Below are 24,425 nucleotides of genomic sequence, written 5' to 3' on the forward strand. Positions count from 1 at the left end.
TGAAAACACATAAATGGCCAATCTGAGCGTTCTAGTGTATTGGGCATTCGTGAGAGATAGCTATGGTCCAAAGTTTGCTTGGTTGCAGATATCTGAAGTATATAAGCACATGTTTAAGTAGTAGATGTTGTCTGTTAGAAATAACTAACCTATTATTCCTTTTACGTTCGAAATGAAATCAATGTATTATTCTGTTTTAGTTAAGTCTCTTGAAGGAATTAACTGATCATCTTGTACAAAATGGAGTTACAGATTTATTTCAGCATTTCTCAGTCTCAAAGAAGGATCGGACAGCAAAGAAGAAACAGAATTTAAAACATACAGAAGACAATTTTGTAAGTTACATACATTTACACCAAAGAAACACGAATAAGACAAAACAATAATAAAGTTAAAATGTAAAATGTTACCATGGAAAAATATACATTAAAGGTGTTGTGCAGGATCAGAAAATCATTGCTGCTTTCTTCCAAAAATAGTGGTATATTGTTACACCTTTACATTGTACAACTTATGATGTGGAGCTGTTTTTTTATCCCAAATTATCTCTTTAAGAATGATAAATACAGTTAGGTGCATATATATTTGGACAGAGACAACATTTTTCTAATTTTGGTTATAGACATTACCACAATGAATTTTAAACAAAACAATTCAGATGCAGTTGAAGTTCAGACTTTCAGCTTTCATATGAGGGTATCCACAGTAAAATTGGATGAAGGGTTTAAGAGTTTCAGCTCCTTAACATGTGCCACCCTGTTTTTAAAAGGACCAAAAGTAATTGGACAGATTCAATAATTTTTAAATAAAATGTTCATTTTTAGTACTTGGTTGAAAACCCTTTGTTGGCAATGACTGCCTGAAGTCTTGAACTCATGGACATCACCAGACGCTGTGTTTCCTTCTTTTTGATGCTCTGCCAGGCCTTCACTGTGGTGGTTTTCAGTTGCTGTTTGTTTTGGGCCTTTCTGTCTGAAGTTTAGTCTTTAACAAGTGAAATGCTGCTCAATTGGGTTGAGATCAGGTGACTGACTTGGCCATTCAAGAATATTCCACTTCTTTGCTTTAATAAACTCCTGGGTTGCTTTGGCTTTATGTTTTGTGTCATTGTCCATCTGTAGTATGAAACGACGACCAATCAGTTTGGCTGCATTTGGCTGGATCTGAGCACACAGTATGTCTCTGAGTACCTCAGAATTCATTCGGCTGCTTCTGTCCTGTGTCACATCATCAATAAACACCAGTGACCCAGTTCCACTGGCAGCCATGCATGCCCAAGCCATCACACTGCCTCCGCCGTGTTTTACAGATGATGTGGTATGCTTTGGATCATGAGCTGTACCACGCCTTCGCCATACTTTTCTCTTTCCATCATTCTGGTAGAGGTTGATGTTATAATAATAATAATAATAATTTTTATTTATATAGCGCCAACATATTCCGCAGCGCTTTACAAATTATAGAGGGGACTTGTACAGACAATAGACATTACAGCATAACAGAAATCACAGTTCAAAATAGATACCAAGAGGAGTGAGGGCCCTGCTCGCAAGCTTACAAACTATGGGGAAAAGGTGAGACACGAGAGGTGGATGGTAACAATTGCTTTAGTTATTCGGACCAGCTATAGTGTAAGGCTCAGGTGTTCATGTAAAGCTGCATGAACCAGTTACCTACCTAAGTATGTAGCAGTACAGACACAGAGGGCTAATACTGCATAAAGTGTATGAGAACATGATGCGAGGAACCTTTTTTTTTTTTATTATTATAAATAGGCCACACAGGGATCGTTAGGTTAATGCATTGAGGCGGTAGGCCAGTCTGAACAAATGAGTTTTTAGGGCACGCTTAAAACTGTGGGGATTGGGGATTAATCGTATTAACCTAGGTAGTGCATTCCAAAGAATCGGCGCAGCACGTGTAAAGTCTTGGAGACGGGAGTGGGAAGTTCTGATTATTGAGGATGCTAACCTGAGGTCATTAGTGGCGGCACGGTGGCGCAGTGGTTAGCACTGCAGCCTTGCAGCGCTGGGGTCCTGGGTTCTAATCCCACCCAGGACAACATCTGCAAAGAGTTTGTATGTTCTCTCCGTGTTTGCGTGGGTTTCCTCCGGGCACTCCGGTTTCCTCCCACATTCCAAAGACATACTGATAGGGATTCCAGATTGTGAGCCCCATCGGGGGACAGTGATGATAATGTGTGAAAAACTGTAAAGCGCTGCGTAATATGTTAGCGCTATATAAAAATAAAGATTATTATTATTATTAGCGGAGCGGAGGGCACGGGTAGGGTGGTAGACTGATACCAGGGAGGAGATGTAGGGTGGTGCTGAGCAATGGAGTGCTTTGTGGATGAGGGTAGTAGTTTTGTACTGGATTCTGGAGTGGATGGGTAGCCAGTGTAATGACAGGCACAGGGTAGAGGCATCGGTGTAACGGTTGGTGAGGAATATGATCCTGGCTGCAGCATTCAGGACAGATTGGAGAGGGGAGAGTTTTGCAAGAGGGAGGCCGATTAGTAGAGAGTTACAATAGTCCAGACGAGAATGAATAAGTGAAACAGTCAGAGTTTTTGCAGAGTCGAAAGTAAGAAAAGGGCGAATTCTAGAAATGTTTTTGAGAAGCAGGTAAGAAGAGCGAGCCAGTGATCGGATGTAGGGGGTGAATGAAAGGTCAGAATCAAGGATGACCCCAAGGCAGCGGGCATGTTGCTTTGGAGTAATGGTGGAACCGCATACGGAGATGGCAATGTCAGGCAAAGGTAGGTTAATAGAGGGAGAGAATACGAGGAGTTCAGTTTTTGACAGGTTTAGTTTCAGATAGAGGGAGGACATGATGTTAGAGACAGCGGTAAGACAATCACTGGTGTTTTCTAAAAAGGTCGGTGTGATATCAGGAGAAGAAGTGTATAATTGGGTGTCGTCAGCATAGAGATGGTACTGGAAACCAAATCTACTGATTGTTTGTCCAATAGGGGCAGTATACAACGAGAAGAGAAGGGGGCCTAGGACTGATCCTTGAGGAACCCCAACAGTAAGGGGAAGGTGAGAGGAGGAGGAACCAGCAAAACATACAGTGAAGGATCGGTCAGAGAGATAGGAGGAGAACCAGGAGAGAACGGTGTCCAAAGAATGTTCTTCCAGAACTGTGATGGCTTTTTTAGATGTTTTTTTAGCAAAGTCCAGTCTAGCCTTTTTATTCTTGATGCTTATGAGTGGCTTGCACCGTGCAGTGAACCCTCTGTATTTACTTTTATGCAGTCTTCTCTTTATGGTAGATTTGGATATTGATACGCCTACCTCCTGGAGAGTGTTGTTCACTTGGTTGGCTGTTGTGAAGGGGTTTCTCTTCACCATGGAGATTATTCTGCTATCATCCACCACTGTTGTCTTCCGTGGGCGCCCAGGTCTTTTTGCATTGATGAGTTCACCAGTGCTTGCTTTCTTTCTCAGGATGTACCAAACTGTAGATTTTGCCACTCCGAATATTGTAGCAATTTCTCGGAAGGGTTTTTTTCTGTTTTCGCAGCTTAAGGATGGCTTGTTTCACCTTCATGGAGAGCTCCTTTGACCGCATGTTTACTTCACAGCAAAACCTTCCAAATGCAATCACAACACCTCAAATCAACTCCAGGCCTTTTATCTGCTTAATTGAAAATGACATAACAAAGGGATTGCCCACAATCGTCCATGAAATAGCCTTGAGTCAATTGTCCAATTACTTTTGGTCCCTCTAAAAACAGGGTGGCACATGTTAAGGAGCTGAAATTCCTAAACCGTTCATTCAATTTTAATGTGGATACCCTCAAATGAAAGCTGAAAGTCTGAACTTCAACTGCATCTGAATTCTTTTGTTTAAAATTCATTGTGGTAATGTCTATAACCAAAATTAGAAAAATGTTGTCTCTGTCCAAATATATATGGACCTAACTGTAACTGTCAGTATGGAAGAACAATGCATTATAGTAAAAATAATAGTATTATGTTATACAAAATTTGCGTAGAAAAGAACTATGAGCTATATTAGCAAATTATCAAAAAAATAGCACAATCTGAAACCAAAAATCATTATTGTTGTTTATAGCAAAAACCAATGCAATATGCGATTATTGTGTGGTGTATAAATCCAAAGTGTGCACACCAATGGCAAAATCTACAGCCATCTCACACCTTGATTTTTCTGTATCACATGCAGGGTACGTCCAAACATGAAATTTCAAATGAAACTGAGGATTTAAATTTAAGTACAGTTCTGGAAAACACATTCACGATCGAAGGTGGTGAGATACTAACACAGGTAAAGTAGCAAAGTACTTGGTCTGGCTAGAAATGTTGCAATGGTATGTCTAATATAACAAAATAGTGATGTTCTACAGAAAAAAAAATTTCTATTTCTTTGCTATTTTGATAGTTTGAAGTATTACTGTAGTTTCATCGTTTTTAAGGTAGACTTAAGTCCATCGAGTTCAATCTATAGATTAGCATGTTGATCCAGTTGGTCCAGAGAAAGGCAAAACCCCTTGGGGCAGACATTAATAGGTCCATATTAGGAGAAAAAATCCTTTCTGACTCCACATATAGCAATCAGACTAGTTCCCTGGATCTACACCCCTATCACAGAATCCAGCACCCATAACCTGTAATATTATATTTTTCAAGAAAGGCATCCAGACCCGCTTTAATTTATAGTAGTGAATCACTCATTACAACATCATACGGCAGAGAGTTCCATAGTCTCAATGCTCTTACAGTAAAGAATCTGGATCTGTGATTATGATTTAACCATCTTTCCTCTAGACATAAAGGATGCCCCCTTGTTCCTGTTGCAGGCCTAGGTGTAAAAAAAAATAATTAGAAAGATCTCTGTAAAGTCCCCTCATTTATTTGTATGTTGTGATAAGAGCGCTCCTGAGTGTTAATTTTTCCAAACTGATTAACCCCAAGTTTAGTAACATGTCTTATTATTGCACTCCACCCATTCAGAAGAGCGAACATAAGAAACTTGGTCACTTTTCTCTGCACCCACTCAAATGTAGCGATGTCCTTCTTATACACCAGAGACCAAAATTGTACCCAGTATTCAAAGTGTGGCTGCACTAATCACTTGTATAGAAGCAAAATAATGATCTTGTCATAAACATCAATGCCTATTTTAATACCTCTCATTATTTCATTTGCCTTGGCAGCAGCTGCCTAGCACTGGTCACTAGAGTTGAGCGACCTTGACCTTTTTAGAGTCGAGCCGGGTTTTGCGAAACCCGACTATGTCCAAAGTCGGGTCGAGTGAAATCGGCCGATTATGACGTAAAGTCGGGATCGACCGAAACACGAAACCCAATGCAAGTCAATGGGGCAGCATAGTCGGCAGTGAGTGGGGGCCAGGAAAACACCTAGAGTGCCCATTTTAATGTCAAAACCATCCATTCTTCTTAATGAAGCTTGTCAAGCGTAATTTACCTTATAATAATTGGAAGGCATTTGAAATTGGGGGTCATTTGGCTAAAGTTGTGGGGGGTAGGGCTGGTTCAAGTAATTAGTGGGCCCAGGAAATCTGGACCACGTCACGGCAGTGGAGCAGGGAGAGGTAAGTATTTCAACTTTGCAAGTGCTGTGAACCTGAGCAAGCAGGGGGGGCCCACTCGTTGGCATTGGCACTGGCACAGGGCCCCTCAAAGTACAGCGGTGTGTTTGCACGGCGGGGGCGCCTCCCACCGGCAGCAACACTTTTGCGTACTATGAGAGGCCCTGTGCCAGTGACGTCGCCAACTAGTATTCCTCCCCCCACCTGATGAAGGAACCTGCACTTTCATCTGCACCTTCCTCTTTGTCCCCGTGTAAGGTGGTATGGTATGCGGGAAGAGCAACCTGACTTTCAGCAGGGTCACAATGTTGTTGTGTAGCGTGCACGGGGAATGTTGCGTTATGGGTCAATGTACCAGCAGACTCATCTATCACTGGCTGGGCAATGGGCACGATGAAGTGGAAACACAGATATAGGCCCAAAGAAGAAAGTGGGCTAAATGCAGTTCAAAATTGGTAACACAGGAATAACCAGGGGGCATTGCAGTGGAGGACAACTGGAATGAGAGGCTGACACAGAGAGTAGGGCCAAATCAGTAAGTAGTCGAAATGCAGTTCAAAATTGGCAACCGTAGTAAACAGGCGGCACAGCTTTGTTCAGTGGAGGAGAACAGCAAGGAGTGGCAGACACCGATAGTAGGCCCCAAACCAACTAGTACGCCAAATGCAGTTGTTCCATTTAACCACAATTTAATGAGAGCCTGAAGATAGAAGCTCAGGAAAGGCAACCTGGGGAACACCTTGGAGTGTAACACACCATCTCTCTCCACCCCATACCCATTTTGTATGGCCTAATGCAGTGTACTTTTCTACAACTACTAAACGAGAGTCGGAAGACCGAAGCAATGGCAAGGAAACCTGGGGAACACCTTAGAGTGTAACACACCCTCTCTCTACACCCCATACCCAATTTGAAGGTCTAATGCAGTGTAGTTTCCAAGAACTACTAAACGAGAGCCGGAAGATCGAAGCTCAGGAAAGGCAACCTGGGGAACACCTTGGAGTGTAACACACCCTCTCGCTACACCCCATACCCAATTTGAAGGCCTAATGCAGCGTAGTTTCCAACAACTACTAAACGAGAGCCGGAAGATCGAAGCTCAGGAAAGGCAACCTGGGGAACACCTTGGAGTGTAACACACCCTCTCTCTACACCCCATACCCAATTTGAAGGCCTAATGCAGTGTAGTTTCCAAGAACTACTAAACGAGAGCCGGAAGATCGAAGCTCAGGAAAGGCAACCTGGGGAACACCTTGGAGTGGAACACACCATCTCTCTACACCCCATACCCAATTTGAAGGCCTAATGCAGCGTAGTTTCCAACAACTACTAAACGAGAGCCGGTAGATCGAAGCTCAGGAAAGGCAACCTGGGGAACACCTTGGAGTGTAACACAACGTCTCTCTACACCACGGAAGGGATGATTCTTAGGAAGGAAGGCTGTTGGAAATAAGCATTGCGCGTCCGAGGGTGATTAGATTCTTATTAGGTATATACTCACCCTCGGACGCGCCCTGCTTCTTTATTTGGAATGAATGTTTATTTGCAATGTGGTGTTGACTTTCTCTATTATTTTGGTAATTAATGATTTTATTATTTTCATTATTTTGCATCTTCTCGGCAATAATATAAAGAAGACGCGACAGGACAACACTCGGTGGATGCCATATGTGTGTTTTCAATTTAAAAAAACTTTCAGTTAACTACTTGCAGGAGAAAGTAATTGTAGCTGGTGGCCATTTTTAGTACTGTACCAGATTTTAGTTGTGTGTTTGTTTTTAATGTTAAAATGTCTGCATTTGATATCTCACCAGTATTTTCTTTTTTATAAGCAAAATACTTATTTTTATATTTTCTGATGTTGGTTCCAGGGGTACACGGCCAGCAGTGCCCTGGTCAGTGTAGTAGTAGTTGAAAGAATGGACCGCAGACAGGCATCGAAGGCCTAAAATAAAAAAATTGGGCTGGCTGTAGGCAATTTTAAATTGGTTCCAGGGGTACACGGACAGCAGTGGTGTGGTCAGTGGAGGCCTAGTGGAAGGAGTGACCGCAGACAGGCATCGAAGGCCTAAAATAATAACACATGGCTGTAGGCAATTTTAAATTGGTTCCAGGGGTACACGGACAGCAGTGGTGTGGTCAGTGGAGGCCTAGTGGAAGGAGTGACCGCAGACAGGCATCGAAGGCCTAAAATAATAACACATGGCTGTAGGCAATTTTAAATTGGTTCCAGGGGTAGACGGGCAGCAGTGACCTGGTCAGTGTAGTAGTAGTTGAAAGAATGGACCGCAGACAGGCATCGAAGGCCTAAAATAAAAAAATTGGGCTGGCTGTAGGCAATTTTAAATTGGTTCCAGGGGTACACGGGCAGCAGTGACCTGGTCAGTGTAGTAGTAGTTGAAAGAATGGACCGCAGACAGGCATCGAAGGCCTAAAATAAAAAAATTGGGCTGGCTGTAGGCAATTTTAAATTGGTTCCAGGGGTACACGGGCAGCAGTGGTCTGGTCAGTGGAAGTCTAGTGGAAGGAGTGACCGCAGACAGGCTTCCAAGGCCTAACATAACAAACTTGGGCTGGCTGTAGGCACTTTTAAATTGGTTCCAGGGGTACACGGGCAGCAGTGACCTGGTCAGTGTAGTTGTAGTTGAAAGAATGGACCGCAGACAGGCATCGAAGGCCTAAAATAAAAAAATTGGGCTGGCTGTAGGCAATTTTAAATTGGTTCCAGGGGTACACGGGCAGCAGTGGTGTGGTCAGTGGAGGCCTAGTGGAAGGAGTGACCGCAGACAGGCATCGATGGCCTAAAATAATAACACATGGCTGTAGGCAATTTTAAATTGGTTCCAGGGGTACACGGGCAGCAGTGACCTGGTCAGTGTAGTAGTAGTTGAAAGAATGGACCGCAGACAGGCATCGAAGGCCTAAAATAAAAAAATTGGGCTGGCTGTAGGCAATTTTAAATTGGTTCCAGGGGTACACGGGCAGCAGTGACCTGGTCAGTGTAGTAGTAGTTGAAAGAATGGACCGCAGACAGGCATCGAAGGCCTAAAATAAAAAAATTGGGCTGGCTGTAGGCAATTTTAAATTGGTTCCAGGGGTACACGGGCAGCAGTGACCTGGTCAGTGTAGTAGTAGTTGAAAGAATGGACCGCAGACAGGCATCGAAGGCCTAAAATAAAAAAATTGGGCTGGCTGTAGGCAATTTTAAATTGGTTCCAGGGGTACACGGGCAGCAGTGACCTGGTCAGTGTAGTAGTAGTTGAAAGAATGGACCGCAGACAGGCATCGAAGGCCTAAAATAAAAAAATTGGGCTGGCTGTAGGCAATTTTAAATTGGTTCCAGGGGTACACGGGCAGCAGTGGTGTGGTCAGTGGAGGCCTAGTGGAAGGAGTGACCGCAGACAGGCATCGAAGGCCTAAAATAATAACACATGGCTGTAGGCAATTTTAAATTGGTTCCAGGGGTACACGGGCAGCAGTGACCTGGTCAGTGTAGTAGTAGTTGAAAGAATGGACCGCAGACAGGCATCGAAGGCCTAAAATAAAAAAATTGGGCTGGCTGTAGGCAATTTTAAATTGGTTCCAGGGGTACACGGACAGCAGTGGTGTGGTCAGTGGAGGCCTAGTGGAAGGAGTGACCGCAGACAGGCATCGAAGGCCTAAAATAATAACACATGGCTGTAGGCAATTTTAAATTGGTTCCAGGGGTACACAGACAGCAGTGGTGTGGTCAGTGGAGGCCTAGTGGAAGGAGTGACCGCAGACAGGCATCGAAGGCCTAAAATAATAACACATGGCTGTAGGCAATTTTAAATTGGTTCCAGGGGTAGACGGGCAGCAGTGACCTGGTCAGTGTAGTAGTAGTTGAAAGAATGGACCGCAGACAGGCATCGAAGGCCTAAAATAAAAAAATTGGGCTGGCTGTAGGCAATTTTAAATTGGTTCCAGGGGTACACGGGCAGCAGTGACCTGGTCAGTGTAGTAGTAGTTGAAAGAATGGACCGCAGACAGGCATCGAAGGCCTAAAATAAAAAAATTGGGCTGGCTGTAGGCAATTTTAAATTGGTTCCAGGGGTACACGGGCAGCAGTGGTGTGGTCAGTGGAGGCCTAGTGGAAGGAGTGACCGCAGACAGGCATCGAAGGCCTAAAATAATAACACATGGCTGTAGGCAATTTTAAATTGGTTCCAGGGGTACACGGGCAGCAGTGACCTGGTCAGTGTAGTAGTAGTTGAAAGAATGGACCGCAGACAGGCATCGAAGGCCTAAAATAAAAAAATTGGGCTGGCTGTAGGCAATTTTAAATTGGTTCCAGGGGTACACGGACAGCAGTGGTGTGGTCAGTGGAGGCCTAGTGGAAGGAGTGACCGCAGACAGGCATCGAAGGCCTAAAATAATAACACATGGCTGTAGGCAATTTTAAATTGGTTCCAGGGGTACACGGACAGCAGTGGTGTGGTCAGTGGAGGCCTAGTGGAAGGAGTGACCGCAGACAGGCTTCCAAGGCCTAACATAACAAACTTGGGCTGGCTGTAGGCACTTTTAAATTGGTTCCAGGGGTACACGGGCAGCAGTGGTCTGGTCAGTGGAAGTCTAGTGGAAGGAGTGACCGCAGACAGGCTTCCAAGGCCTAACATAACAAACTTGGGCTGGCTGTAGGCACTTTTAAATTGGTTCCAGGGGTACACGGGCAGCAGTGACCTGGTCAGTGTAGTAGTAGTTGAAAGAATGGACCGCAGACAGGCTTCGAAGGCCTAACATAACAAACTTGGGCTGGCTGTAGGCACTTTTAAATTGGTTCCAGGGGTACACGGGCAGCAGTGGTCTGGTCAGTGGAAGTCTAGTGGAAGGAGTGACCGCAGACAGGCTTCCAAGGCCTAACATAACAAACTTGGGCTGGCTGTAGGCACTTTTAAATTGGTTCCAGGGGTACACGGGCAGCAGTGGTCTGGTCAGTGGAAGTCTAGTGGAAGGAGTGACCGCAGACAGGCTTCCAAGGCCTAACATAACAAACTTGGGCTGGCTGTAGGCACTTTTAAATTGGTTCCAGGGGTACACGGGCAGCAGTGGTCTGGTCAGTGGAAGTCTAGTGGAAGGAGTGACCGCAGACAGGCTTCGAAGGCCTAACATAACAAAATTGGGCTGGCTGTAGGCACTTTAAATTGGTTCCAGGGGTACATGGGCAGCAGTGTATGGTCAGTGGAAGTCTAGTGGAAGGAGTGACGGCAGACAGTCTTCGAAGGCCTAACATAACAAAATTGGGCTGACTGTAGGCACTTTTAAATTGGTTCCAGGGTAACACGGCCAGCAGTGGCCTGGTCAGTGTAGTAGTTGTAGAAAGAAGGGACCGCAGACAGGCTTCGAAGGCCTAACATAACAAAAATGTCAAAACAATGGTATTGTCAGTGCCAGGCATTGAAGGATGTCAGCGCCTAGACTACACATTGGTGAAGCTGTGAGAGATAATTTTGCTAGTGGTAGAGCACTGTTTGAGCTGGGGGGGGGAACTGTCTTGTGGCCGGCGTTACAGGCACAGGGCCCCTCATATTACAACGGTGTGTCTGACGTTGGGTGCGCACCACCACCGCCAGAGACACTTTATTGTACTATGAGGGACCCAGTGGCAGTGCCGTCGACCAAAAGCGGCCACACCCACCTCTTCAGACAAACAGCACTCTCAAGGGTCCAAGCGCAAAGTGGCGATAGCACGGCCCCGTGTGGGGAGTTTGGCCATTTCGTGAGGTGGAAACATGTCGTATGCTGGACAATCAGGTGAAGAAAATTACGAGATTGGAAAAGTCATTCAGAATAGTCCACAGGCAAGACCTTTTCATAGGAAAGCTAGGTGTCAGCCGGGCAGGGTGGGGCAAAAGATTTTGAAATCCAGTTGTGGTTCATTTTAATGAAGGTTAGATCATCTACATTTTGGGTAGCCAGACGAGTCCTTTTTTCTGTTAGTATTGAACCTGCAGCACTGAATACTCTTTCTGATAGGACACTAGCTGCCGGGCAAGCAAGCTCCTGCAATGCATATTCTGCCAATTCTGGCCAGGTGTCTAATTTGGATGCCCAGTAATCAAATGGGAATGACGGTTGAGGGAGAACGTCGATAAGGGATGAAAAATAGTTTGTAACCATACTGGACAAATGTTGTCTCCTGTCACTTTGAATTGATGCTGCAGTACCTGTCCTGTCTGCGGTCATAGAAAAATCACTCCACAACCTGGTCAGAAAACCCCTCTGGCCAACGCCACTTCTGATTTCTGCCCCTCTAACACCTCTGGTCTGCTGGCCCCTGGAGCTCGTGTGAGAACGATCACGGGCGCTGTGTGCAGGGAATGCCAGAAGCAAACGGTCAACAAGAGTTGATTGTTTTGTTGCTAATATTAGTTCCAAGTTCTCATGTGGCATAATATTTTGCAATTTGCCTTTATAGCGAGGATCAAGGAGGCAGGCCAACCAGTAATCGTCATCGTTCATCATTTTTGTAATGCGTGTGTCCCTTTTGAGGATACGCAAGGCATAATCCGCCATGTGGGCCAAAGTTCCCGTTGTCAAATCTGCGGTTGTGCTTGGTTGAGGGGCAGTTGCAGGCAAATCTACGTCACTTGTGTCCCTCAAAAAACCAGAACCCGGCCTTGCCACGCCACCAATTTCCCGTGCCCCCGGGAAAGCTTCCTCATTAAAAATATACTCATCCCCATCATCCTCCTCATCCTCCACCTCCTCTTCGCCCGGTACCTCGTCATGTACACTGCCCTGACCAGACAATCGCTGACTGTCATCAAGGCTTTCCTCTTCCTCTGGTGCAGACGCCTGATCCTTTATGTGCGTCAAACTTTGCATCAGCAGACGCATTAGGGGGATGCTCATGCTTATTATGGCGTTGTCTGCACTAACCAGCCGTGTGCATTCCTCAAAACACTGAAGGACTTGACACATGTCTTGAATCTTCGACCACTGCACACCTGACAACTCCATGTCTGCCATCCTACTGCCTGCCCGTGTATGTGTATCCTCCCACAAAAACATAACAGCCCGCCTCTGTTCGCACAGTCTCTGAAGCATGTGCAGTGTTGAGTTCCACCTTGTTGCAACGTCTATGATTAGGCGATGCTGGGGAAGGTTCAAAGAACGCTGATAGGTCTGCATACGGCTGGAGTGTACAGGCGAACGGCGGATATGTGCGCAAAGTCCACGCACTTTGAGGAGCAGGTCGGATAACCCCGGATAACTTTTCAGGAAGCACTGCACCACCAGGTTTAAGGTGTGAGCCAGGCAAGGAATGTGTTTCAGTTGGGAAAGGGAGATGGCAGCCATGAAATTCCTTCCGTTATCACTCACTACCTTGCCTGCCTCAAGATCTACAGTGCCCAGCCACGACTGCGTTTCTTGCTGCAAGAACTCGGACAGAACTTCCGCGGTGTGTCTATTGTCGCCCAAACACTTCATAGCCAATACAGCCTGCTGACGTATGCCAGTAGCTGCCCCATAATGGGAGACCTGGTGTGCAACAGTGGCAGGTGCGGATGGAGTGTTTGTGCGACTGCGGTCTGTGGACGAGCTCTTGCTTCTGCAGGAGGACGAGGAGGAGGAGGAGGAGGAGGAGGGGGTGCGAACGGCTACAGACAACTGTTTACTAGACAGTGGGCTAGGCAGAACTGTCCCAAACTTGCTGTCCCCTGTGGACCCTGAATCCACCACATTTACCCAGTGTGCCGTGATGGACACGTAACGTCCCTGGCCATGCCTACTGGTCCATGCATCTGTTGTCAGGTGCACCTTTGTGCTCACAGATTGCCTGAGTGCATGGACGATGCGCTCTTTAACATGCTGGTGGAGGGCTGGGATGGCTTTTCTGGAAAAAAAGTGTCGACTGGGTAGCTCGTAGCGTGGTACAGCGTAGTCCATCAGGTCTTTGAAAGCTTCGCTTTCAACTAACCGGTAGGGCATCATCTCTAACGAGATTAGTCTAGCTATGTGGGCGTTCAAACCCTGTGTACGCGGATGCGAGGCTAAGTATTTCCTTTTTCTAACCATAGTCTCATGTAGGGTGAGCTGGACTGGAGAGCTGGAGATCGTGGAACTAGCGGGGGTGCCGGTGGACATGGCAGACTGAGAGACGGTGGGAGATGGTATTGTTGCCGCCGGTGCCCTAGATGCAGTGTTTCCTACTACGAAACTGGTGATTCCCTGACCCTGACTGCTTTGGCCTGGCAAAGATACCTGCACAGATACAGCAGGTGGTGCGCTAAATGGTGGTCCTACACTGCCGGAAGGGATGTTGCGTTGATGACTAGCTTCATTGGCCGAGGGTGCAACAACCTTAAGGGACGTTTGGTAGTTAGTCCAAGCTTTCAAATGCATGGTGGTTAAATGTCTATGCATGCAACTAGTATTGAGACTTTTCAGATTCTGACCTCTGCTTAAGGAAGTAGAACATTTTTGACAGATGACTTTGCGCTGATCAATTGGATGTTGTTTAAAAAAATGCCAGACTGCACTCTTTCTAGCATCGGATACCTTTTCAGGCATTGCAGACTGAGCTTTAACCGGATGGCCACGCTGTCCTCCACCAGGTTTTGGCTTTGCCACGCGTTTTGGGCAAGATACGGGCCCGGCAGATGGAACCTGTGGCGATGTTGATGCCTGCTGCGGCCCCTCCTCCTCCTCTGCTTCAGAACTGCTGCCGCCTGCACCCTGTTCCCCCAATGGCTGCCAATCGGGGTCAAGAACTGGGTCATCTAATAACTCTTCTTGTACCTCCTGCGCAACTTCGTCTGTGTCACCGTGTCGTTCGGTGGTATAGCGTTCGTGATGGGGCAACATAGTCTCATCAGGGTCTGATTCTTGATCAGCACCCTGCGAGGGCAATGTTGTGGTCTGAGTCAAAGGACCAGCATAGTAGTCTGGCTGTGGCTGTGCGTCAGTGCACTCCATGTCAGATTCAATTTGTAATGGGCATGGACTGTTAACTGCTTCACTTTCTAAGCCAGGGACGGTATGTGTAAAGAGCTCCATGGAGTAACCCGTTGTGTCGCCTGCTGCATTCTTCTCTGTTGTTGTTTTTGCTGAAGAGGACAAGGAAGTGACTTGTCCCTGACCGTGAACATCCACTAACGACGCGCTGCTTTTACTTTTACCAGTTTCACGAGATGAGGCAAAAGAGCTAGAGGCTGAGTCAGCAAGATAAGCCAAAACTTGCTCTTGCTGCTCCGGCTTTAAAAGCGGTTTTCCTAATCCCAGAAAAAGGGAGCGTTCGAGGCCTTGTGTAGCCGGACGACGAACCTGGCTCCACAGCTCCAGACTTAGGTGCAATATTTTTTCCCCCACGACCACCTGATGCTCCACCACTACCACTACCCTCATTACCAGCTGACAATGAACGCCCCCGGCCACGACCTCTTCCACTAGACTTCCTCATTGTTTTAAAAACGTAACCAAACTAACGTTATTTGTTGCAGTCACACAACTTACACGGTGAGCTATAACTTCAGTATGATTTAGCTACCCCTTTACAGGTTGGTGAGACCACAGCGAAAATCAGGCCCAATGTTACACACTCTTTTTTTGGTGGCTGCAAATTAGAGAGATGCCCCACACGCAGGACTGTCACTGAAGCACAAATGTTAATATTAATGTCACACTATTATTTTTTTTTTATTTTTATTTTTTTCAGGAACACTTTAGAAACCCCCCCAAAAAAAAAAAAAAGATTTTTGCAGGGAGAATTTAGAAAACAAATGTAACAAACTATATGCTTTCTATGGGCCACTGAGTGAGAGATGACGCACACAGGAATCAGGAGTGGCACACAAGCCCAGAGGCCAATATTTTTCTACCAATGATTGATGGAGTTATTTTCTCTGGTAGATTTTGGAACCCAAATCAAGGAAAAAAAATGTAGGCTTTCTATGGACCACAATTGGAGAGAGAGAGAGAGAGAGAGAGAGATGGCACACCCAGGAGTCAAGACTGGCACACAAGCAGAAAGGCCAATATTAATCTCCCACTGTTTTTTTTTTTTTTTTTTTTTTTTTTTTTTTTTCAGGGAGACTTTAGAAAAAAAAATAATAAAAAAAATATGATTTTATCAGGAAGAATTTAGAAACCAAATAAAATAAAATGATTTTTTCAGGGAGAATTTATAAAACAAATAAAAACAAAAATAGGCGTTCTATGGCCCACTGACTGAGAGATGACGCACACAGGAGTCAGGAGTGGCACACAAACCCAGAGGCCAATATTTTTCTACCAATGATTGATGTAGTTATTTTCTCTGGTAGATTTTAGAACCCAAATCAAGGAAAAAAAATATAGGCTTTCTATGGACCACAATTGGAGAGAGAGAGAGAGAGAGAGAGAGAGAGAGAGAGAGAGAGATGGCACACCCAGGAGTCAAGACTGGCACACAAGCAGAAAGGCCAATATTAATCTCCCACTGTTTTTTTTGGTTGTTTTTTTTTTTTTTTTTTCAGGGAGACTTTAGAAAAAAAAATAATAAAAAAAATATGATTTTATCAGGAAGAATTTAGAAACCAAATAAAATAAAATGATTTTTTCAGGGAGAATTTATAAAACAAATAAAACCAAAAATAGGCGTTCTATGGCCCACTGACTGAGAGATGACGCACCCAGGAGTCAAGACTGGCACACAAGCAGAAAGGCCAATATTAATCTTCCACTGTTTTTTTTTTTTTTTTTCAGGGAGACTTTAGAAAAAAAAATAATAAAAAAAATGTGATTTTATCAGGAAGAATTTAGAAACCAAATAAAATAAAATGATTTTTTCAGGGAGAATTTAGAAAACAAATAAAACCAAAAATAGGCGTTCTATGGCCCACTGACTGAGAGATGACGCACCCAGGAGTCAAGACTGGCACACAAGCAGAAAGGCCAATATTAATCTCCCACTGTTTTTTTTTTTTTTTTTCAGGGAGACTTTAGAAAAAAAAATAATAAAAAAAATGTGATTTTATCAGGAAGAATTTAGAAACCAAATAAAATAAAATGATTTTTTCAGGGAGAATTTAGAAAACAAATAAAACCAAAAATAGGCGTTCTATGGCCCACTGACTGAGAGATGATGCACCCAGGAGTCAAGACTGGCACACAAGCAGAAAGGCCAATATTAATCTCCCACTGTTTTTTTTTTTTTTTTTCAGGGAGACTTTAGAAAAAAAAATAATAAAAAAAATGTGATTTTATCAGGAAGAATTTAGAAACCAAATAAAATAAAATGATTTTTTCAGGGAGAATTTAGAAAACAAATAAAACCAAAAATAGGCGTTCTATGGCCCACTGACTGAGAGATGACGCACCCAGGAGTCAAGACTGGCACACAAGCAGAAAGGCCAATATTAATCTCCCACTGTTTTTTTTTTTTTTTTTCAGGGAGACTTTAGAAAAAAAAATAATAAAAAAAATGTGATTTTATCAGGAAGAATTTAGAAACCAAATAAAATAAAATGATTTTTTCAGGGAGAATTTAGAAAACAAATAAAACCAAAAATAGGCGTTCTATGGCCCACTGACTGAGAGATGACGCACCCAGGAGTCAAGACTGGCACACAAGCAGAAAGGCCAATATTAATCTCCCACTGTTTTTTTTTTTTTTTTTCAGGGAGACTTTAGAAAAAAAAATAATAAAAAAAATATGATTTTATCAGGAAGAATTTAGAAACCAAATAAAATAAAATGATTTTTTCAGGGAGAATTTATAAAACAAATAAAAACAAAAATAGGCGTTCTATGGCCCACTGACTGAGAGATGACGCACACAGGAGTCAGGAGTGGCACACAAACCCAGAGGCCAATATTTTTCTACCAATGATTGATGTAGTTATTTTCTCTGGTAGATTTTAGAACCCAAATCAAGGAAAAAAAATATAGGCTTTCTATGGACCACAATTGGAGAGAGAGAGAGAGAGAGAGAGAGAGAGAGATGGCACACCCAGGAGTCAAGACTGGCACACAAGCAGAAAGGCCAATATTAATCTCCCACTGTTTTTTTTTTTTTTTTTCAGGGAGACTTTAGAAAAAAAAATAATAAAAAAAAAAAGATTTTATCAGGAAGAATTTAGAAACCAAATAAAATAAAATGATTTTTTCAGGGAGAATTTATAAAACAAATAAAACCAAAAATAGGCGTTCTATGGCCCACTGACTGAGAGAGAGAGAGGGAGAGATGGAACGCTTAGTACTGGCACACAAGCCCAAAGGGCAATATTAATCTCCCTTTTTTTTTCCAGGGAGAATTTCTAAAACCCAAAAAAAAAATAAAATAGGCTTTCTATGGCCCACTATTTGTGAGAGAGATGGGACGCTCAGGACTGGCACAGATGGCACGCTCAGGACTGGCACAGAAGCCCAGAGGCCAATATTAATCTCCCTTTTTTTCTGGGAGAATTTATAAAACCAAAAAAATATTTAAATAGGCTTTCTATGGCCCACTATTTGTGAGAGAGATGGCACGCTCAGGACTGGCACAGATGGCACGCTCACAACTGGCACACAAGCCCAGAGGCCAATATTAATCTCCCTTTTTTCAGGGAAAATTTATAAAACAAAAAAAATAAATAAATAGGCTTTCTATGGCCCACTATTTGTGAGAGAGATGGCACGCTCAGGGCTGGCACAGATGGCACGCTCAGGACTGGCACACAAGCCCAGAGGCCAATATTAATCTCCCTTTTTTTCAGGGAGAATTTATAAAACCCCCCAAAAAAATAAAATAGGCTTTCTATGGCCCACTATTTGTGAGAGAGATGGGACGCTCAGGACTGGCACAGATGGCACGCTCAGGACTGGCACAGAAGCCCAGAGGCCAATATTAATCTCCCTTTTTTTCTGGGAGAATTTACAAAACCAAAAAAATATTTAAATAGGCTTTCTATGGCCCACTATTTGTGAGAGAGATGGCACGCTCAGGACTGGCACAGATGGCACGCTCACAACTGGCACACAAGCCCAGAGGCCAATATTAATCTCCCTTTTTTCAGGGAAAATTTATAAAACAAAAAAAAAAAATAAATAGGCTTTCTATGGCCCACTATTTGTGAGAGAGATGGCACGCTCAGGGCTGGCACAGATGGCACGCTCAGGACTGGCACACAAGCCCAGAGGCCAATATTAATCTCCCTTTTTTTCAGGGAGAATTTATAAAACCCCCAAAAAAAATAAAATAGGCTTTCTATGGCCCACTATTTGTGAGAGAGATGGGACGCTCAGGACTGGCACAGATGGCACGCTCAGGACTGGCACAGAAGCCCAGAGGCCAATATTAATCTCCCTTTTTTTCTGGGAGAATTTATAAAACCAAAAAAAAATTTAAATAGGCTTTCTATGGCCCACTATTTGTGAGAGAGATGGCACGCTCAGGACTGGCACAGATGGCACGCTCACAACTGGCACACAAGCCCAGAGGCCAATATTAATCTCCCTTTTTTCAGGGAAAATTTATAAAACAAAAAAAAAAATTAAATAGGCTTTCTATGGCCCACTATTTGTGAGAGAGATGGCACGCTCAGGGCTGGCACAGATGGCACGCTCAGGACTGGCACACAAGCCCAGAGGCCAATATTAATCTCCCTTTTTTTCAGGGAGAATTTATAAAACCAAAAAAAAAAATAAATAGGCTTTCTATGGCCCACTATTTGTGAGAGAGATGGCACGCTCAGGGCTGGCACAGATGGCACGCTCAGGACTGGCACACAAGCCCAGAGGCCAATATTAATCTCCCTTTTTTTCAGGGAGAATTTATAAAACCCCAAAAAAAATAAAATAGGCTTTCTATGGCCCACTATTTGTGAGAGAGATGGCACACTCAGGACTGGCACACAAGCCCAAAGGCCAATATTAATCTCCCACTGTATTTTTATCAGGGAGAATTTATACACCCCACAAAAAAAAATACAGAAAAATGAAAAGGCTTTCTATGGCCCACTATGTGAGAGAGATGGCACACACAGGGATGGCACTCTAGCAGAAATGCCAAATTGCCAATCTTAATCTCCCACCAAAAAAAAAAAAAAAAAAAAAACAGGGAATGTCCTACAATTACTATCTCCCTGCCTGCAGTAATCTCAGCCAGGTATGGCAGGCAGCTACTATCTCCCTGCCTGCAGTAATCTCAGCCAGGTATGGCAGGCAGCAATAAGGAGTGGACTGATGCACAAATGAAATAAAAAGTGTGGACAAACAAAAAAGATAGCTGTGCAGAAAGGAAGGAACAAGAGGATTTGTGCTTTGAAAAAAGCAGTTGGTTTGCACAGCGGCGTACACACAGCAATGCAGCTATCAGGGAGCCTTCTAGGGCAGCCCAATGAGCTACAGCGCTGAGGGGAAAAAAAAAAAAAAAAAAACTTCCACTGTCCCTGCACACCGAGGGTGGTGTTGGACAGTGCAAATCGCTGCAGCACAAGCGGTTTTGTGGTTAATGGACCCTGCCTAACGCTATCCCTGCTTCTGACAAAGCGGCAGCAACCTCTCCCTAAGCTCAGATCAGCAGCAGTAAGATGGCGGTCGGCGGGAACGCCTCTTTATAGCCCCTGTGACGTCGCAGACAGCAAGCCAATCACTGCAATGCCCTTCTCTAAGATGGTGGGGACCAGGACCTATGTCATCACGCTGCCCACACTCTGCGTTTACCTTCATTGGCTGAGAAATGGCGCTTTTCGCGTCATTGAAACGCGACTTTGGCGCGAAAGTCGCGTACCGCATGGCCGACCCCGCACAGGGGTCGGATCGGGTTTCATGAAACCCCGACTTAGCCAAAAGTCGGCGACTTTTGAAAATGTTCGACCCGTTTCGCTCAACCCTACTGGTCACTAAAGTTTTGTTTGCTGTTCCCACATACACCCAAGACTTTTTCAGTGACAGTTGAACTTGGCGTTTTACAATTTAATACATAATTATACATTTTATTTCTTCTTCAAAAGCCAAAAGTCTAGGAAGTATCAAAAACAAAGTTGTTCTAATTAAAAAAATCACATACCAAAGAGAGTCACAGACAGCAGTGTTAAAAGTACGATAAAAATGTATGTAAAAAATGCACTCTGAAAAGCAATAAAAAGGTGAAAATAACCTAATTTACTTATTAGGTGTAGAATAACTCAAAAAGTCACCAAATTTTCTGATGAGATGCAGAATTCACCCTGCTATCAAGTGGAGCACCCGCTAGGGCCTAGGGGACTCAGAATCGGGCCAATTCTTAAAGGGGTGGTCACAGTGGCAGTGACCCGGTGCTTTGCCCTGGGTGTTTAATAGAAGGGAAAAATGTGATGGTGAGGTCGGGTCCGGCCAGCCTGGAAGCGACTCAGAATCCCCCTAGCCAGGTGGGGTTGGAAGCCTTCCTTACTGCGCTGTAGTGTGCGTCCCTTGCTGCCTAAGGCTTCAAAACAAGGTCCACTCATTCTCTCTGTCCTATATGTAGGACAATACCCACATGGAAGGCAACTCGAGATTTTTTACAGGTGTCTCTGGTTAAGACTCCGGGCTCTATGTGCTGCTGTGCCTTCGGATGTTAATGGTGGACAGGCGACTTGAAATCTCCTCAGTCGCAGCTCCCCTCCAGCTCTTCACTTCTCCTTTGCTCCTTCTCCCCACAGTCTCTCACAGACTGCTCTGTCTCTCTTTTCTCCTTCCAGGAGCTGCAGAATCTCGTGTCTGCACGACCCCAGCTTTCCACTCCTCACTCCTCTCTGACAGACTGACTAACTCCTCCTCCAGCCAGAATATATGTAGGGAAGTTCCCTTGAATCCGGGTCCCATGCTCCCCCTTCTGGCCTGGAGTCAGAACAGAGTTGTATGTACTCGTTACCTGCTAAAGGGATCCTCGTTGCTTCCAAGTATGGCATCACCCTCCCCATGAGGAAGGCAATACTAATGTGACAACCGAACTCCTGGGGTATCACACAAGTTTCACTAAATTCCCTATACCGCACTTGCTCCTACACCTCTAAAACAAGAAATTACTCTCCATGCCTTCAAGCAGTGATGGAGTGCTTCTCTTTATAAGCTTTGTTGACTTCTATTCAAAAATAGCGTTTATTGTTGTGTTCATAATCATAAAGTTTATTTTCTGCCTTATAAGTCCAAATACTATTTTTTGTGGCGGTCTCTCTATTTGCTCTTTGACACATTCTTAGGGCTCATTCAGAGATAAGTGATTTTTCTTATACACAAAAACGGTACATGTTTCATTAGTGGTTTTTACCACAGTTTGCTCAGAGTGTCAGTTTTTACCATCAGAGTTTCATCAGTTTTCCTCAAATGAAAAAATGAACAGATGGAGGTTTCTGAAGCTCCTCATATCGAACAGCCTGTTAAAAATGGACAGGTAGCATCCAAGTGCTGTCTGATTTTTTTCACTCACCCATAGACATGCATTGGAGAGTTTGATCCGAAACTCAGATCAAAATTGAATACTCAGTCCACAAAAATACATGAATGCTCCATAGACTATAATAGGTACAAGTTCTATTTGTGCAATTCACATATGGAACTGGTGTGAGAAGTCTAAATGAGCACTAAGAGCTGTTTTTCATGGATAGAACTTGTACTAATACTAGTCTATGGAGTTGTTCACATATCCATGTGTTCTTGCAGTCTGCGTGGTCTGCATATAGTCACGGATACATGAAGGATTTTGACCTGAGTGTCGGATCAAACTCGCCAATGCAAGTCTATGGGGCCGTGGAAAAAATCAGACCGCACTCGGATGTCATCTGTATGGGAAGCTTAAGAAACCTCCATCAGGTTTTTTCCAGCCAAGAAAAACTGACGAAACATTAATTTCTATGCAAATTGCTGGTGGACTCCTCTTTTTATCCTGATACGTTTACCAGACCTTGGTTTGGTATTAACAGTTTGAGCATAAATTACATTTTCAGTCTTCATATTAATTGTATTAAACTCCCTTTGAATATAGGAGACATATGATGGCAAAAAAGAGCAAAAGAAGAAGAAAAAAACAGATTCTGAACCTGTCGGTGTTATTACAAATGTGGTCACAGATGAGCAAGAGGAAAATGCAGAAGAACATGCTCCTCAGATAAATATAGAAGAAAACATAGCACCAACTACCCAGGTAACCACTACTGCGGCTGAAGATGGTCCATTCATCATAACCCAAGCTGCTGCGCAATCAGAGCGACCAAGTAGGAGGCAGGACAAGGTACATTTTTCTGTATTACTTTCTAATTATGAAGCACAATTGTGTTACAAAATTGGCCGTGTGTCTTATTTAAGAAGTTGTATACACAATGCTGATAAGTTAACAGATTATCTTCAATGCTTTACGCCCCCATTCACATTAGACTAACATTGTCTAAAACTGCCAATATTGATGGTTTTGCCAAAAGTCTAATGTGTATAGAGGCCGTTTAGTTTGGCTGAACAGATGATGTCATGGAGATAATGATCTGGCATATCCGATTTCAGACTTCCCTTTTGTTCTCTTAAAAAAAAGTCACCATAGATGTCTAATAGCAGTTCTCTCATAGAGAGCAGAGCAAGCACTGCAGTGTATGAGAGCGTCGGGGATGATAGCTATTGGCTAAACGATGGCTCGGCCGCCAGCTGTCTAAAGTGAATGGAGAACTTTGGGCAGAATAGTGGCCTAGTGGTTAGCACTTTTGAATTTCTTGATTGGCCTGGCTTGGATTCCATCAAGAGCAACCTCAGCCTGCAGGTTGTATGTTCTCTCTGTTTCCATGGTTTTATGTATACTTCTGTGTCCTCCCATAATGTAAAACATATTGATTGTATAGCTTCCTACGAAATTAGCTCGTGTTTGTGTTTCTGAGATCATTAACTGATTTTTTTTTTCGTTTGCTTATATAATGCCACCATATTCCATAGCAATGTACAGAATTTTTCTACATCAACAACAATGGATATTAATGTTGACAAATATGTACATCGCTAAGGGATATGTTGACAATGTGTCAGCAAAGAAAAATAAATAGCAAATAAATAATCAGTTGAAATTACAGTTATCTGATTTTGTTATATTTTTAGGAGTCTAGAAAAGAGAATAAGAAAAAGAGCCGTCTGGAAAAAACAATGACTGATGGAAGGCAGAGTACTGGAAATGACCGGGAAATAAACAGGAGCGTTGTGCAGCCTGCCACTACCCCAATAACAACTGCAACACAGATGGACATATTAAAAATTGTAAATGAGGACGATATCAACCATGAGATTTTTCCTGACCATACTACAACGGTAGAGACGCAGACAAAAGTTCCTTTGAAGGTAAAATCCAAGAAGTTAAAAAGCTGTGACAAGAATATATTTAGCCCTGCCTTCTTACATAAACGTGATTTATTAGTCTGTCTGTACGCCTGAGAAAGTGTAAGTACTAGGAGGATCTTAAAATAAGAAATTAGCACGTGGTGTGTAATACTCACTTAAAGGGGTTGTCTGAACATATAACTTCAGGAGAATATCACTCCTCTGCCTTGTGACTTTTTGCTTACTGAGGGGCGGTCCGCTCTCAATTGATTGACAAGTCGGACCAGCGGCATTGCGGCTTTGCTGGCCCAAACTGTGCACTCTCCAATGCCTGAAGCAGAGGCATCAGGGGAGAACAGTGACACTGACGATGACCCGATCCATCCACACTCAGAGCAGTGATTACAAGCTCAATAGCAAAAAATACCCCTCTTTTTGTCTTTCTTCATACAGCACTCCACCTATTAAGGTCGAGTGGTTTTTAATTTACCAGGAGATTTTTGTATGTTTTTTTTATTTTCCTGAGACCACATAAAAGGTGAATTTTTTGTAGCTCGGTTCACTTGGTGTTGGTGCTGTGCGGCATCCATTGCCGCCGTTGTGCTGTG

The 24,425-nt window shown here is 43.8% G+C and overlaps 1 protein-coding gene across 1 annotated transcript in view; it reads left to right on the plus strand.

The window, feature by feature from the left end:
* Positions 1-24,425, plus strand: part of LOC138676256 (collagen alpha-1(VII) chain-like) — an 831,262-nt gene that overhangs the window by 420,281 nt on the left and 386,556 nt on the right. Inside the window, exons 64-67 of the mRNA XM_069765365.1 lie at positions 201-335; positions 4,195-4,296; positions 22,511-22,756; positions 23,602-23,838. Coding sequence (XP_069621466.1) covers positions 201-335; positions 4,195-4,296; positions 22,511-22,756; positions 23,602-23,838 — 720 coding nt within the window. The remainder of the gene's footprint in view (positions 1-200; positions 336-4,194; positions 4,297-22,510; positions 22,757-23,601; positions 23,839-24,425) is intronic.

This window comes from Ranitomeya imitator, chromosome 4, assembly GCF_032444005.1.
Source record: "Ranitomeya imitator isolate aRanImi1 chromosome 4, aRanImi1.pri, whole genome shotgun sequence".
In the NCBI taxonomy this organism is placed as follows: Eukaryota; Metazoa; Chordata; class Amphibia; order Anura; family Dendrobatidae; genus Ranitomeya; species Ranitomeya imitator.